At 37.8% G+C, this 1,941-nt stretch overlaps 1 protein-coding gene across 4 annotated transcripts in view; it reads left to right on the forward strand.

Annotated features, from left to right (window-relative positions):
- The window catches only part of sgip1b (SH3GL interacting endocytic adaptor 1b), a 22,755-nt gene extending 21,129 nt beyond the window's left edge, over window positions 1-1,626 (forward strand). For all 4 annotated transcript variants that reach the window (XM_010783261.1, XM_010783263.1, XM_010783262.1 and 1 more), the window contains one exon: window positions 1,403-1,626. In XM_010783261.1, the coding sequence (XP_010781563.1) occupies window positions 1,403-1,596 (194 nt within the window). In that variant the 3' untranslated portion in view covers window positions 1,597-1,626. The remainder of the gene's footprint in view (window positions 1-1,402) is intronic.
- The last annotated feature ends 315 nt before the right edge of the window (window positions 1,627-1,941 follow it).

The following is a 1,941-nucleotide window of genomic DNA, read 5'->3' on the forward strand; positions in this document are numbered from 1 at the left end:
TCAGAGAATTCACAAGACATGTCACGGGCCACGATCTGACCACACGGTTGAGATGCCACGTCAATTCTGAAGAACTCTACCCCAGACCCATGTATTTAGCTCGTTCAGAGAGAATAATCAACATTGTGCATAACAAGATAGAATCATAACACCTCTATCAGCTGACGCCAACAGGCAGGAGCAGGGAGATAAAACACTGAGAGCACAGCAGCCAAGGTTACAGGTGTGTGTGCTCAGTCAGGACAGTTTGAACTGACCACTGGGTGAAAGTTATGGGCTTTGGAAAATATTTCCCCAACACTAGCTACAAGCTAGCTTACGTGCATCACAAATTGAGCAAAACCCAGTTGTATACGTCAATGCATATACTGTACCAACAAGGAGGGTCTTCAACACAACAGAGTCCTGAGGGCAATGTGCTGGAGGGAAAGAAAGCTTCACAGAGTGGGCTTGTGATACAGCGAGGAGAGTTAGCGTTAGCATTGTGAAGGTTTTGACAGCAAACATGGAAGACAGCTTTTGATGTAAATTGGACGCTGGAGCTTCCTTCCACTATCTACAAAAATAATCTACTAGATTTTATTTGAATAATTTACAACCACTAACATGTAATAAACCACTGAATTATTTATCTAGCTATGTAAACAAATAAGAAATGCTAACTACAGACTCATCTTACTCAAATTATGTTGGGACATAATTTGTCATTAAGGGAGTTTTTATTTATTTCAGACTTGAGAAATGTCAACGAAACGAAATGTCAAATTCAATATTAATCATAACATCATTTTGCATTTCTCAAAACATGTATGGAAGGGAAACAAAGTTTAAAACAAAATCAGTTCTCATCTTGTCATATTCTCCCTTATACTGGACTGAACTGAAATCTCAGTTATAGGCTAGAAGTTTATCACTATCGTGTTTTTAATTGATTTCTACATTTTGAATTATTACTTTATTAATCTCGGGTGAAATTCAGTTTCTTGGCAGTTACTGCATTTTAGAATGAAAAAAATAAATACAAATAATAATAATACATTTATATAGCGCTTTTCCTGGTGCTCAAATCGCTTTACACGCAAGTAAAGAAGAAAAATAACAACAAAAGTAAAAGGTGCTAAACCAAGTGGAATAGGGGCGAGGGGTTAGTGGATTAGAAGTTGAAGGCAAGAGTGAAAAGGTGTGTGATTTTTTGAATGAAGTGAGAGTGTTGGCGGATCAGATGTAGCTGGGAGGGAGGGAATACAAATATATATATAAGCATAAGAAGTTAAAGTTATGTTCTGCTATAAAAATATATTTTAAAGCTTCTATATAAGAAGTTAAAGCAACATTTCCAAATATAAAGTTAAAGTTAAAATGTGCACATTGTACCCATTAGTACTGTGTGTGTGTCCCTCAGGAGTAGGGGCTCTCCTGGGCCGGTTCCAGATGACAGAGGGTCCCTGTAAACCCTCCCAGCTGGCCGTGCAGTTCAGCAGTGAGGGCTGCACTCTGTCGGGCTGCGACATCCAGCTGCTAGGGACGGGCTACCGGCTCTCGCTGATCAAGAAGAGATTTGCTGCAGGTCAGTTTGAGCATCCAGCATTTATGTGACCTCTTTAGGGCAGCATTCTGTTCAGCCTGACATTAACATGTGATCCCATCACAGTGCACAGCTTTACAGGTGATATACAAGGTTTAGTTAGAGTGTTTGCTAGCTTTATTTTAATTAGTTTTAGTCTATTTAATATATTATGTCTTAATTTTTTTACAAGCTTGGATAACTATGTAGTATATGTTTTGATACAGCAATTAAATTGATTCCTCTTTCACCATCTTACTTAGAAGAACAGGACCAAAGTGGGTTAAAAGTTATATACACAGTCTATGGTTAAAACTAGCATAAGCACAATAGTTCATGTTTATGTAATTTTATCTGCTACAATATTTAAATCTGTT

This window comes from Notothenia coriiceps, unplaced genomic scaffold, assembly GCF_000735185.1.
Source record: "Notothenia coriiceps isolate Sejong01 unplaced genomic scaffold, NC01 NC01_scaffold00024900, whole genome shotgun sequence".
Classification (NCBI taxonomy): domain Eukaryota; kingdom Metazoa; phylum Chordata; class Actinopteri; order Perciformes; family Nototheniidae; genus Notothenia; species Notothenia coriiceps.